Source organism: Vulpes lagopus, chromosome 10, assembly GCF_018345385.1.
Source record: "Vulpes lagopus strain Blue_001 chromosome 10, ASM1834538v1, whole genome shotgun sequence".
Lineage (NCBI taxonomy): Eukaryota > Metazoa > Chordata > Mammalia > Carnivora > Canidae > Vulpes > Vulpes lagopus.
This window is the reverse complement of record NC_054833.1, coordinates 386,103-399,929: the sequence shown is the minus strand read 5'-3', so window position 1 is coordinate 399,929 and position 13,827 is coordinate 386,103. Positions and strand designations below refer to the sequence as shown.

The following is a 13,827-nucleotide window of genomic DNA, read 5'->3' as shown; positions in this document are numbered from 1 at the left end:
ATAAATACAGAATGCATCTTTTCTTATTTATACCTCTTTGATTACTGCTGAGGAGGAACATTGTATCCCAGCACAAATGCCATTTGGTTTACTGTCTGGTGCCCATGTGTCTGTTGGGCTGGTTGTGTAATTACTGATTTGTAATCACTTGAAGGCAGTTGTGTAATGAATATAGTAATGTGCTTCTTTCACATATGTTGTGAATATCTTTCCCTCCTCAGGGCCATGTTCCTTCCATCTCTCTTGGAGAGGTCCTAGATGGTCCACAAATCATGATATTATGAATGGTATCTGGAATGTCAATGTCGTTCCCTTGGTAGTGACTCTACTGAAAAGCCGGGGAGGCTTTGTCTGCATCTGGACACTACTATTCACTCGATTAAAACAGACAGTAATCTTCAAGACAATGGATGCTTGCCCTCACCTTTTCACAATTCTGCCAGAATTTATATGAGTCCCAGGTCCTCATCGCACTGGTGAGCACAGAATGCCCATGGGGGTGTGTGTGGGTGAGGATGTGGTTTAAATTCTACATCCCCACTCATGCCACAGAAATCCTTGCAATTGGTGTGCACAGCCTTGGCTAGAGGATCAAAAGTTTGCCAGGGTGTGTGAGATCCCAGCCTCAAAAACTACATCTACGGACTAGTCATGACTGCATGGTTAGGGGCCTCCTATGTTTTGCCTATTCTGCTAGTCAGCTTTGTGCAGACAAATGCCAAGCCTGAGAAGACGAAGGTGAGCAGCCTCCAGAGAGGGTGGGGCAGGGCCCCAAGGTGGAGTCACTGTTCTGTCCTGTTCCAGTCATTCTTGTAAGGCTCTGACCTCTGCTTTCTTTCATATTGGGGTTTTCCATTAACCTTTCTTTTCTACTTGCCTCTTCTTCATTCCTATAAATGGATGCTCCTTGGGCTGAATATAGGTAGGGAAGAGTCTCCTTCCTGCAGTCCTTGCTCTCCTCCATCTCTAGTTAGGATTATCTGGATACTCTTCCAACACGTCAGTATCTGCATCAGGGCTGGGCGCCAGGCAGGGGAAGCAGTGGACACCATGGTGGGTGGCAAGGTTTGGAGGAGACGGTGAGCCAGGTCATCTCTGATGCAGCTCAGTAGGACACCTACAACAAGAAGGAAAAAACCAATGTGGAAGTTTTTTTGCAGATGGATAAAATCAGAGAGTTAATCAGAGAAACATAAAACATAGGCAAAAATAATTGGAGGTCTAGGGGCGCCTGGGTGGCTCAGTTGATTAAGCATCTGCCTTTGGCTCAGGTCATGATCTCAGGGTCCTGAGACTGAGCCCAGTGGGGAGTCTGCTTCCCTCTGCCTCTCCCCACCTCCCATGCACATGCACACATGTGTGTGTGTGAACACACACTCTGACTGATAGATAGATAGATAGATGATAGATAGATAGAAAGAAAGAAAGAAAGAAAGAAAGAAAGAAAGAAAGAAAGAAATTGAAGATCTAAAACAAACAGATTTAGAATCAGGGGTTTTGGATTCTGGCATCAGTCTAAGTCCTAGTTCATAATTCAGTTGCCTTATTGATGAAATGTGTGTATAACATAGGGAGGGGCAGCTCTGGGAAGGAGAGCAATGATCTGGATGACTTGGAGGCAAGATGGAATCATGAAGTGAGAGGCAAGCAACCTTTCATCCGTGTAGTGGGGCAATCATTTTTGGTCTTGGACAAGTCCCTTTACCTTTGTTAGCTTCTGCTTTCTCATATATATTTGTGGACAACCGTATCTACCTTGTGGGTAGGTGAACAATAATTATGACACATATAATGTGCTCAGTAAAAGGCAGCTCTGGTAAGATCTTCCTACCACTCTGAAGTTGACCAGAGAACCTCCTGGGTGACTCTACTTTTGAGAATTGGTGTGGCTTTTCTGTGACTCAGTGCTGCCTAGTTGAGTATGAAGACCCTGGATCCTCAGCTATAGAATTTGCTTAATAAAAAACTGAGTCTGGAGGTATTAGAGACATATTATATGGACTTAAATACATTTGAAGCAGCAATGAGTGTCAGGAGTAAGCTGGCCTGGAAAGGGCTTTCCAGTTCAGAGTTCTAATTTCCAGTTCTAAATTCCCATACTCTGGTTACTTAACATGATTTTCAGTAATTTTCATTGCAGTACAAAGGGAAAAAAAAAAAGACAATTTCTTTAAAATGTTTAACTTAGCACCTGGCATTATGGAAGTTGAGATGGATGTTTTCATACAGTATTCTCTCTATGCACATCTCAGTTTTGCTGGCATGTGTCTGTGTATGCACTCAGGGGAAAGTGCAAAAGCCTGCACAGAGAAGGCACCTTTCTGCCCCAGAGCAGGGACTGAGTTCTAGAGTCCGGTGTGCTAGTCATGGAAGCAGTTGGCCTAGAAAGTTGGAGAAAGTCTGGTTTTGTTTGTGTTGCATCGGGACAGGTAGTGATTGGCTGAAATCCTTTCTAGTTCATTGGATTTCCAGGGAGTCTGATTTAATCCTAGTTTAAATCTAGACCTTCCAGATTATGTCCTTCTCCCCTTTCTCTGATTGGTTCCTCTTTCCTCATTCTCACCATGTAGTGTGGTGGCTTCCTTTTCACACTTCCTGTTTTGTATTCCCTGTGTTCCATGAGCAACTGGCAGCAGCTTTCCCAAGATAGGAAAAGGAGTCCTTCATGGACCCTATATAGATACAGTGGAGGAAGAATAAGGTGAGATCTGCCTTGCAGAGGAATTTAACCTAAGAACAGGCGACCAGAATGTCATGGACAACTAATTTCTGTTATGTGGAATTTATTTGTGGTACATGGAATTCTGCTCTAATATGTTCAGGAGATTTGGGGAGGAATACAATAGATGGAGCCAGTGGTGAAGGCAAATATTAGATACCTAGAGCACAGTGGGGTGGGGAGCACTGGTTATGTGCAGCTGGGTGCTGCCAGATAGATTTTAGTAGCACTAGCAGGTGGATTTGGGCTCTCCACCTCCTCCGCTGGGAGCCACAGAAAGAGTTCCACAGTAGCGGCTTGTAGGACTATCATGCGAGTGTGAGAGTGACAGGAGAGAGAACACTGTTTCAGGCAGGGCTAATATTAGGTTCTGGAATGTTAAACTGGGAAGGCCCCTTGAGGACCTGTCAGGAATGTAGGTGAATGTCATTTTACCAGTGGGGGAACTGAATGTCAAGGATGAGAATTGCCCAGATTCACAAGGGAATCTGACCACAGAGCTGGCTTCTGATTCCCAGATCAGAGTTCTTTCCACTATATAAGCAATCCCAAACCTTCCCTTCACTGGGAAAATCCAGACAGAATGTCTCCAACCCAGAGCCAATGAGTATCCTCATTCTCACAGAAGCACAAAAGGCAGTGGGCTTTTCTCTTCCGCCCCTGCTTCCTTCCAGAACTTCCCATCCCAGTTCATAAATCTCTGCTCTGTTCATCTTATCCCAGCACATTTCCTGGTGTCCTGCCTCTTCCAGGATAACAGGAGGGGAGACTTGACTGTTGCTTGAAAACCACTGGCTTCTAAATCACAAGACTTAACTTTCTATCCTGTCACACACACCTTAGATAACTCCTGTTTGTTTCCTGGTTTGTTTTCATTTAATGCAGGTATTACTTGGAGTGCTTTGAAAGCTTACACTGATGTTAGGAATTGTTGTTATTAATATCATCATTTTTTAAATCTTCTAGATGGATTGCTACAAAGATGTGAAAGGCACCATCTATGAATATGAAGCCCTCACTCTCAATGGAAATGAACGCATTCAGTTCAAGCAGTATGCGGGCAAGCATGTTCTTTTTGTCAATGTGGCCACCTATTGTGGTCTGACAGCTCAGTATCCTGGTAAGAATTCATAGCCAAATCTCCTTGGGGCTGAATCTTCCAGCTCACTATATTCTAAATCATAATTAGAATTATATTCTAATTACATATGAAAATAAATGCTCATGGTCAAGTGACTTGGTTCCCTGATGTCAGAAGCCACAATGGCCCACAGGCCAAATCTGGCTAGCCTGCTTTTTTTGTAAACAAAGTTTTATCAGAACACAGCCATGCCCATGCACTTCATACTGATTTTACGCCTCCAGGCAGAGTTGAGTAAGTTGATGATAATGGTGACAGAGACCACCTGGCTCATAAAGTCTAAGGTATTTACTATCTAGACCTTTATAGAAAAAGTTTGCTGATTCCCTCCCCATGTCCTGCTTCTGCTTTGCTCCTGAGAATTTCCAGGAGAATCAATAGATCTCTGAGGACTAGGAGCCTCTCCACCGATTCTAGAACTCTCCTCTGTGAATACAAGAGACAGAAACAATGTTTTTGAAACTTTTCTAGGGTTTTACAGGTAACTGACAAAGACAGAGAGAGGCGGATGGGGTTTTATACCTGGAGCTGCGTTTGGCTGGAGAGTTGGTAGAGCAGGTGGTGATGGGGGAAATCTTCCTGCTCCAACTGAAGGCCTCCTAGATGGAGATTCCGCCTCTCTGTATGTTACTCAAGGAGAGATTTTATCTTTCTCATATCTCAGACCATGTGGTTTAGAAAGCAATGGATAATGAGTAGGATGGAGTGTGCCTAGGTGGCTTGGTTGGTTAAATATCTAACTCTTGTGCTCAGGGTTCTGAGTTCAAGCCCTGTGATGGGCTGCATGCTGGGAGTGGAGCCTACTTAAAAAAAAATAATAATAGTGAATAGGATGAATGTTACCAGAGGAGAAAAACCCAGAAACAGAGGGACTTATATATAAACTAATAATAACTTCATTTTTTGTTGTTTTGATTATGTTGTAAACAGGTAATATATTCACAAGGCTCACAAATTATGGGAATCAAAAAGTTTAGAGTGAGAAGTCTTTCCACCTCCTCCCCCCTCCCTTCAGAGGAAAATACATAGGTAGAGGTTTTTTTCTGCTTCTCTCCCACCCAGTTATAACATAATATAAATACTACATCCCATTTTGCTCTTTGTCTTAATTAATAAAGTACTTTAGAGTTCAGACCATCTCCTCATTCTTTTTTAAGGCTGAATAACATTGTGTTGGACCATAATTCATCTTACCAGCTTACACTGACTTTAAAAATCAATTTAGTCAGTTCCCATTTTGTACATAACAGACAAGGACACTAAGCAATAGTTAGTTGCTCAAGGACTGGAAGACAGGATTCCTAATTTATTGTCTCTTTCCTAGAGGAAGTGATCATGTACAGTGACTGAGGACAGAGGGGAAGGATGTGGGGAGAAATACTGAGGAACTATATGGAATCAGGAAGGCAATCTCTAGTTTTTAAAAAAAGAAAGATAGGAAGGAAGGAAGGAAGGAAGGAAGGAAGGAAGGAAGGAAGGAAGGAAGGAAGGAAGGAAGGAAGGAAGGAAGGAAGGAAAAGGAAAAGAACAGGACTAAGAGGTGGTACCAGTTGACCAGTTGGCTGTGCAGAATCTAAGTGGTACTGGCTGGTGTTTGTCAGGGGACTGAAGCCATGTAGCCCAGAAAGCGTTAACAGAGAAGTTGATTATAAAAAGCTGAGCAATCACATTGGAAAACAGTGGAAGAAGGCAGGAGCAAACTTGTGTTTTGCTATGTCAGTGAGGACCATGGGGTAGAATGTCTTTTCAACATCCTGAGGATTGTTCCAGGAAGCTGGACCTAGAATTTCTCTGTTTCTCCTTGCCTCTGTCAGGCTTATCCCTGCTCCACCCAGAGCACACAGTCTGTACAGAGGAGAAAAACCCATTCTCCTCATCTGTGTCCTTTCCTTTAAAAAAGACAGATTCAGTTTAGCAAGTAACCAACCAGGGAAGGCAAGCTTGTGTGTGTGTGTGTGTGTGCGTGTGCGTGTGTGTGTGTGTATATAACAAAAGATGTAATATAAAATTTACAATTTTAACCAGTTCTAAGTGTACTCCTTAGTAGTGTTAAGTATATTCACATTCTTATGAGACAAATCTCCAGAACTTTCTCATCTTGCCAAAATGAAACTGTACCCATCAATAACCCTCCATACACTTGCAGTTATACATTTTACAATCTACAATAACCCTGTGAAGTTTTGAATATTAAAGACTGGGGTTCATCTCAGAAGAAGGGAATCAGAATTCTCTGGGATGGGACCTGATCTTCCCTATTTATCAGAAAGGGCTCTCAGTTGATTCTGATGTGCCAGAGATTTGGGAACTATTACCCTATAACAAAAGGCTCTGGAATGCATGACTGGAGCTCCAGCATCTAACTGCAGCCCTGCCACTGAGAGTCTTTCCAATCTAGAGATTTTTCCTCCCCTAGGGCTCTGTTGCCCTGGAAATGGGTCAATCCCACAGATCTTTCTCCACACAAGGTCTCCTTATTGTCTCTTATCTACCCACAGAACTGAATTCACTTCAGGAGGAGCTGAAGCCCTTGGGCTTGGTTGTATTGGGCTTTCCCTGCAACCAATTTGGGAAGCAGGAGCCAGGAGAGAACTCAGAGATCCTTCCGGGGCTGAAGTAAGTGCCTACTAGGAACCCCACAGGAGGCCTACCTTTTTTCAGACTGCATAGCCACTTTTGTGCTGGGGACTCCCTGAGTGGGTGGCAGATTAGGGGCACCTGCAAGCTGACATCAGCTTTGTCCTAGCCTGATGTGAGTCTGGCAGTGTCCAGGGACTCTTCTCCTCTCTGAGATGAGATGTTGCTGGACCGCAAAGGAGCAGGAACGCAGAGGAAGCCGGAACAGAGGCTGTACACAGAACACAGGGTCAGGTAGCAGTAAAGAGAAGAATTTTGTGAATCAGGGAGCCCACAGTCTAGAAATGGCCTGTATTTTCCCTTTTCAGCTCTGTTTTCCATCTCTGCCCTTCCTCCTGCTTTTCCCATGAACCCCAGACCTGGTGCCCCACTGTAGCCTCCTCTCCTACATTCTGGAGCTTCCTGGGAATGCTGTGGTTCATTTTAGGTACGTCCGTCCAGGCAGAGGCTATGTCCCTAACTTCCAGCTTTTTGAGAAAGGGGATGTGAATGGTGAAAAAGAACAGAAAGTCTTCACCTTCTTGAAGGTGAGTGAATCACTGACCCAAACCTCTTCTTCCCTAGCATTCCTATTGTAGAGTTACTGTGCTGGAAATGGACCCAAGGGTCATGCCTGGAAGTGACATTGGACTCTTGGCTAGAGGTCTACACATTAGTGTAGGGACCTGGGTTTAATTTGTTAGTATTTATGAGATTCTGGCTTTTGTGATGGAGAGGGCTGTGTAGAGTGGCTGTGTTTCCAAGGACCACCTTCTTTTGCTCATTAACCTTCATTCATCAAGGTACATTTTCTGAATATGAGGCAGTTAGCTAAATAATACTGATATAAAGAAGAATAAGACACAGTCCCTAGTCCTTGATGGTTCCTATTGGAGAGAGGAGCATAGAAATAAATAGGCTAATACCACATAGTAAGTGCCTTTTATGAAACACTGACTTTCAGATATAGAGAACTGGAGGCTAACAGGGTCCCTAACCACCAGCGTTAATTGTTCGTAAATGCTAGACAGTGGGCCAGCACCTAGCTCAGAGATTTTTATATACCTTCAGCAAATTGAAGAAAATAGGACAAAGTCAGAGGGTTTCATAAACTCAACTGACTTATAAGGGCTTCCCTTTATTTTAAGATTAGGACCTATTTGTAATTTATTCTTACAATAATCTTTTTTAAATTAAATGATGCTTCTCAAAAGTTTTGTTAATTTGACAAAACAAAATGTTGGAACTCCACGTTGATCCCAAAGATATTTTTGGAATGCTACTGGCCCAGGAGCCCTAAGACCTGGGGAACCCCATTCTAATCTAAATTGTTGACTTTGCACAAAAGGAAACCAACAGCCAACAGAAGTGACATATCTTACCCATAACAGCATTGCTTTGTGATCACCGGGGGCACAGGAGCACAGGAAGAGGGAACAGGCTTTTACTGTTATATCTACAACTGTCTTGATCATTGATGTGGTGGCAATCCAAAGGATTTGTTAAGAATCACAAGAAATTAGAATATATAGGCATGGGAGGGAGCAGATCCCCTGTGGGTGACAGTAGCAGAAATGACGCTGTTTGTTCCATTTCTGCTCCAGCTCTCCTGCCCTCACCCCTCAGAGGTTCTAGGCTCCTTCAGACACATCTCCTGGGATCCTGTAAAGGTCCACGATATCCGCTGGAACTTTGAGAAGTTCCTGGTGGGGTCTGATGGGGTCCCTGTCCTGCGCTGGTTCCACCGGACTCCCATCAGCACTGTCAAGGCAGACATCCTGGTCTACCTGAAACAGCTCAAAATGAAATAGGAAGGCAGGAGCAACCCTGCTTCTCATCAGAAGACGTGTTTTAAAAAAATTCCAGATTTCACCACATTCTTCTAAATGGCCTGCCCTTGACCAAAGCACACTGTACCACCAGAGTTCCCACTCTCTACCAAGCAGATTTATATTCAGAAGACTACTGCTATTTCTCCTTGCAAGAATCCGTATGTGGAAGAAGAACAGAAGAATGGAACCTCTAAATCCTTAGACCTCTAATATAAATACATTTAATCGGTCCTGTCCATCAAAAGAAAATCAGCGTTCCATGAGGATGGTTCAGTCTGCCACAACATCCTGAAAATGAACGTTCCAGACAGAATATTCCCCCTTCTCTTTCCACTCTAAAAGTGTAGAAATAACAGTGGGATGGTAGCCATACAGCAGGTGTTATATTCCGCCTTATAACACCTGCCCTCCACCGTGACAAACACATATTGTCAGTTTCCAAGTCTTTTGAGACCAGTGTTCATCCATGAAACTCACCCTCCCATACACACCGTGACCTGTCATTCTGGTTTATGAGCTCTAAGGTGGAGTGGGAGCAGGAGACTGCCTTGCATGAAGAGAAGGACATCTCCATGGTAGTGGGACCCGGAGCCTCTCTATCATTTAGATCCTACAGAAACTTCCCTGCTGTCTGACTTGTAGTGCACTCAAGTCATGACACCTGGACAGTGCATCCTTTGAAGGATGGGCTTTCCCTTGTCCATCCTAGATTCTTCAGCTTCAGAATCAGCTCTGCACTGTCTCCAATAAAATGTTTTCTACAGCATCTGGCATCACTGTGGTAGTTTTTATAGCCTATCTTGTGCTCAAACTTGTCTCATCTCTCTCTTCTTTTTCACTGTGACTACCACACATGATGTGTTTCCCAAATCACCTGAACCCCTTGGATAGAAGAAATTATCCTCCCAGATCCTTGGAAGGCTGTCACCTGGCAGCTCTCAATTGTCACCCCTTATTGGGAATTATCTCAGGTTCAGGTCATGTCCCCTTTCCAGGGGCAGCATGTATCCAATTACTGCTCCATGAGGGGCATAAGAAGCAAGACTTGACTTCTCAACTTAGGGCAGCTCTGGAGGGCCCATCCCAGCTGCAGAGATGCCCAAGGGTCTGATGCCTTTCTGTTGATCCTGACCTAGTGCTCTATAGTAAGGTTTGCATGCACGTCTCCATCTTTGAGACTTTATAGGTAACCTAACCTGCAGTGGTTGGCGCCAGAAGGGATGTGAGAAAGAAGATGCTAAGATGATAGTTTTGAAACTGAACTATCCACCATCTGCTCAGCAGTGCTGGGATGGGTGGAGCACAAACAGCCATTGCACAGAGTAGCAGTGCACTTTTTATTTTTTTATTTTTTTAAGGGGGGTTGCTGAGGAAGAGAGAGAGACAGCGAGATCTTAAGCAGACTCTACACCTAGTGCAGAGCCTGACATGTGGTTCAATCTCACAATCCTGAGATCATGAGCTTAGCCAAAACCTAGAGTCTTACACTTTATTGATTTAGCCACCCATGCACCCCATAGCAATTTTTAAAACTTTCACCAAACCTGAATGAGGTGGTACACTGATGAAAGGATATGGTATCAGGTGCTTGAGAAATGTGAGAGAGGTGGTACTTTTAAGGTGATATAATTTTAAGGTAATTTTAAGATTGTTACTAGAAGAAATTGGTGCTTTGGAGAGAGATTATTAAAGGCTGAGGATTATATCTGACCAAATAAAGGCTAACTGTAGAAGCCAAAGTGCCTCCATAAGAGGAGATGAAGAACCTCTCATATCCTGCAACTCGAGAGCACAAAAAGCTAAGTTTCAGGTCCAAGACTTAATTGTTGGGATAGTAGAGCTCCAAAGATGGTTAAATTCTCAAACTAATTACCTTCTATGCCCAGGTCATGGCCTTGATTGGAAAAGAATAGAATCTTGAGACACTGGATGGAGACATCTGGTTAGATGCTTTAGAACATCTAAATCCCCAGATTTTCCAAGACTCCCAGTTCTCCTTATTAAGAATAAGCACATCCTTCTTGCTTGATGACAATGCAGAGGCTTTTGTTCTGCCAAACATTATGTGCTCTGCCATCTACTCAACATCTGTCCCATAAAGAACTAGATTCTGAGAGTTCTGGATCAAGGGGCATGGGACACGAAATTAGCTAAAGGAGAGTTCATTGATCTTGGGGCATTTTTCCAAAGTGCAGAAACTTTACACATTGGCAAGAACCCAACACACTGTTTGGATTCTCCTGCTTGTAAAAAAAAAAAAAAAAAAAAAAAAAAAGGTTCTCAGTAAATGCAGTAGAAACGCCAGGACTATTGTGCCTAATGACAGAAAGGAGGGATCAAAAGCTGAAAGAAGCAGCCAGCCTAGAGTGGATTTACTATGTAACTCTAGAAACCTGCTGATGACAATGTGTTGCATGGATTTGAAAAAATAAAAAAGAATGTGCAGGATCACTGAGAAGTTCTGTGGTGAGCGTCCTCTAAAGGCCTGGACTGGGGGGATCCCTGGGTGGCGCAGCGGTTTGGCGCCTGCCTTTGGCCCAGGGTGCGATCCTGGAGACCCGGGATCGAATCCCACATCAGGCTCCCGGTGCATGGAGCCTGCTTCTCCCTCCGCCTGTGTCTCTGCCTCTCTCTCTCTCTCTCTGTGACTATCATAAATAAATAAAAAATTAAAAAAAAAAAAAAATAAAGGCCTGGACTGATAAGAAATTCTGCTATAGAAGTAGCCTCACTGGGGATCCCTGGGTGGCGTAGCGGTTTGGCGCCTGCCTTTGGCCCAGGGCCCGATCCTGGAGACCCGGGATCGAATCCCACGTCAGGCTCCCGGTGCATGGAGCCTGCTTCTCCCTCCGCCTGTGTCTCTGCCTCTCTCTCTCTCTCTCTCTGTGACTATCATAAATAAATAAAAAATTAAAAAAAAAAAAAAAGAAGTAGCCTCACTGTTAGCAATGCAGATTATAGAATCCTGAAGGCCAGAGATGGCAGCATTCATTCTTTAGAGTGTGTGTGTGTGATTATGTGTGTGTGTGAACTCTGTAGGGTGTTGGAGATGGACTCAAAGAACACACCATCCCTAGAAGCAAGGTAGATGAACATCCAACAAAGGTAATCATTGTCTATACAATCAGAAGAAAGCAAGAATAGAGAACCAGGAAGCTGAGGCAGCAGCCCCAGTTAAAAATAAAATCACCACACCTTGCTTGGCTTCTAATCTTGAACCAGTTTTCAGACCCAGAATCATGGACTAAAGAAGAAGCCGGGTCCTGAGAAGGTAGGATCCTGTGATACCACCACAAATACATAGAAAGTAATTTCCCAGTCTTTTCCTAAAGGAACTTCTAGCCATTCACTCAGTAACCATAAAATCAAGAAAGAGAAATACCCTTACATTTCAAGGACTGTTGGACATAAGATCCAGGTTGACATTGATACTGGAAGGCCCAAAGTGTCATCATGGCCTCCGATTAGGAGGCTTTGAGGACTAAGCAGCAGATGCAGCCCCTGCCCAAGTCTGGTTCACAGTTCATCCATTAAGGCCATGGATCCATCTGATAGAAATTTCTCTTGTCCCCAAATGTCCAGTTAGAATGATGTATGTGGTAATTGGCAAACCGCTGCATTGACATCTTGGCATGTGGTGTAAGAACTGTCACAGTAGAATAGGCCAAGTGGAAGGCCTGAAGTTGACTCCCAAGTTCATGGCCTGGGCAGTACATGAAGCCATCTTCCCAAGGAGACAGACAGATAGACAGAAAGGATACATGATTGGGATCCCTATGGTCTCTCTAGTCTGTTGGAGTCTGTGGGTCTCTCCACAAACTAAACCAAAGAATAGCCCTAATTGAAAGTGCTGTACCTGATGTGGTATATTTATTAGAAAAGATTAATTTACATCCTTTGATTCTTTAAAGAAATAAGTGGAAAATAAGATTAAGTATAACCTTTTGTGGCATCATTAGTTTAAAAAAATCATCTGCACACCATCATGAAATCTTAGCCTTGACTCGTCGTACGTTTTTTTTTTTTTTTTTTTTTTTTTTTTCTTCGTACGTTTTATACACCCTGCCACTACCACCTTAGCCCCAAACCTGGCTCAGAAAACATCTACATTCGCTAAGAAAGTGTTAAAGATGCTGGGCACAGTGTCCTGTCAGAGACTGACTTCTCAGCTAGGAAGTCCGTAGTCCTGTTCAGAAGATAATGTTTATGGCTTTGGGGTCATGGACAAGAGAGGACCAATGGGTTGTTCAGACCATCGGCTCTTCCCCAGAACCAAGTCCTGAGCTAGCTCTTTATATTAGGCTGGGATATTCCCAGGAAGAGAAGCCATGGAATCAGAAAGATAGTCTCTGCTCTAGAATATTGGTCCTGCAAGTCTAAAATGTACCAAATGTCTTTATCAGAACACAGGTCAAAGACATCCAGTTAAATTGTGATAGATCAGTGGACGGATTGAACATTGTCTCTTACAAATATATAAAAATGTGGAATAATGAGTCATTATATCAGTCCTTAGAACAGGTCCAACCCAACAGCAAGGGCTTTATCAGTGTTTCCTTTAGCTTGACCATCATGGAAAATAGTTTATGTTATAGTGTTAAATAAAAATAAAATAATACAGAGGGTCAAGAGCCACCCCTGCCACCACCAACATGGAGACTTTGTACCAAGTCCCCTTGCTAGTGCTTGAATGCCCCAACCTGAAGCTGAAGAAGCCACCCTGGGGGCGTGTACTGTGGGCCATGTCTTTGTATGCTCTGCTGGTGGCCTCTTACTTCCTCATCACTAGCATAACCATTGATGTGTTACTGTTGAACCTCCTGGTGTTGGCTCTCTGCCTGATGAACATGGGCCTCAGAAACCAGTAGCTTTGGAGTGCACCGAACATTCCAAAACTCAATAGATTTCTTCTTATATTCACTGGATTTTTCTGTGTCCTATTGAGTTTTGTCATGGCGAGAGTGTTCAGGAGGATGGACCTGCCCGGCATCTGATGCGTTAGAACGCCTTTAAGGCGTTCAGTGGATATTGAATTTGTCCCTGTCAATGAAGTTTTAAAGGCTGTACCACCCCTCTGATGTGAAGTATGGAAAAGAATGAAAAGCAGCAGAAAAGTGAACACTTCATTTAGTGAAAACATACAAAGGCATTAAAGCTTGAACTAGAATGCCTGCTTGGTATCAAAGAGACAAGCTTATCACAGTATTTTTTTCCTGCTGGCCTATAATGATGTACCAATGATGTTAGGTGGCATTTACTTCCTAGTTTTTATTTCTTAAAGAAAATATACTCCAGTGGTGCAGTAGGTAAAGTCATGACTCGGTTTGGTGCAGGTCATGATCTGCAGGAACTGGGACTGAGCCCAGTGTGTGGCTCTGCACTGGCCGGGGAGCTGGCTGCTCTTCTCTGCCTGTGACCCCACCACCCTATCTCTCACAAATAAAAAAAAAATTTTTTTAAGGGAAGACTTGAAGAAAGTTGGAGGCACACCAATGAAAAATTAAAACCTGAAAGAAAAA

At 43.5% G+C, this 13,827-nt stretch overlaps 1 protein-coding gene and 1 pseudogene across 1 annotated transcript; both read left to right on the top strand.

Moving 5' to 3' along the window:
* The first annotated feature begins 651 nt into the window (after positions 1 to 651).
* Positions 652 to 8,287, top strand: LOC121499318 (epididymal secretory glutathione peroxidase). Its single transcript, XM_041769844.1, has 5 exons — positions 652 to 738; positions 3,686 to 3,839; positions 6,359 to 6,476; positions 6,925 to 7,024; positions 8,081 to 8,287. Exons 1-5 carry the CDS (start codon positions 652 to 654, stop codon positions 8,285 to 8,287), a joined length of 666 nt encoding a protein of 221 aa, XP_041625778.1.
* Positions 8,288 to 12,960: 4,673 nt separating this feature from the next.
* LOC121499849 lies at positions 12,961 to 13,302 on the top strand (annotated as a pseudogene).
* The last annotated feature ends 525 nt before the right edge of the window (positions 13,303 to 13,827 follow it).